This window comes from Fulmarus glacialis, unplaced genomic scaffold (assembly GCF_000690835.1).
Source record: "Fulmarus glacialis isolate BGI_N327 unplaced genomic scaffold, ASM69083v1 scaffold40651, whole genome shotgun sequence".
NCBI classification, from domain to species: domain Eukaryota; kingdom Metazoa; phylum Chordata; class Aves; order Procellariiformes; family Procellariidae; genus Fulmarus; species Fulmarus glacialis.
Window position 1 is genome coordinate 1 of NW_009195400.1, and position 227 is coordinate 227.

At 67.8% G+C, this 227-nt stretch overlaps 1 protein-coding gene across 1 annotated transcript in view; it reads right to left on the minus strand.

Moving 5' to 3' along the window:
- Positions 1–6: 6 nt before the first annotated feature.
- The window catches only part of RBMX2 (RNA binding motif protein, X-linked 2), a gene marked incomplete at both ends in the record, with an annotated part of 3,087 nt that continues 2,866 nt past the window's right edge, over positions 7–227 (minus strand). Inside the window, one exon of the mRNA XM_009588079.1 lies at positions 7–118. Within this exon, the coding sequence (XP_009586374.1) occupies positions 7–118 (112 nt within the window). The remainder of the gene's footprint in view (positions 119–227) is intronic.

A 227-nucleotide genomic window follows, 5' to 3' on the forward strand; every position in this document is an offset into this window, starting at 1 on the left:
CAGGACCGAGGGGACTGGGCAAATTTGGGCAGGAGACCATCCTGCCGCTCCCAGCGACCACCCTCCTGCCGCAGCGCAGCGTCCCGACGCGCCGGCACGTCCAACGCCGCAAGAAGGGCTGAGGGAGGCAACAAAACTCACACCCCCAGTCCGTGGGACGGGCAGCGAGGAGAGCCCTGCCCCAGGATGGAGTGAGAAACCAAGCCGAAGCTGCTGGGGGCGAACGG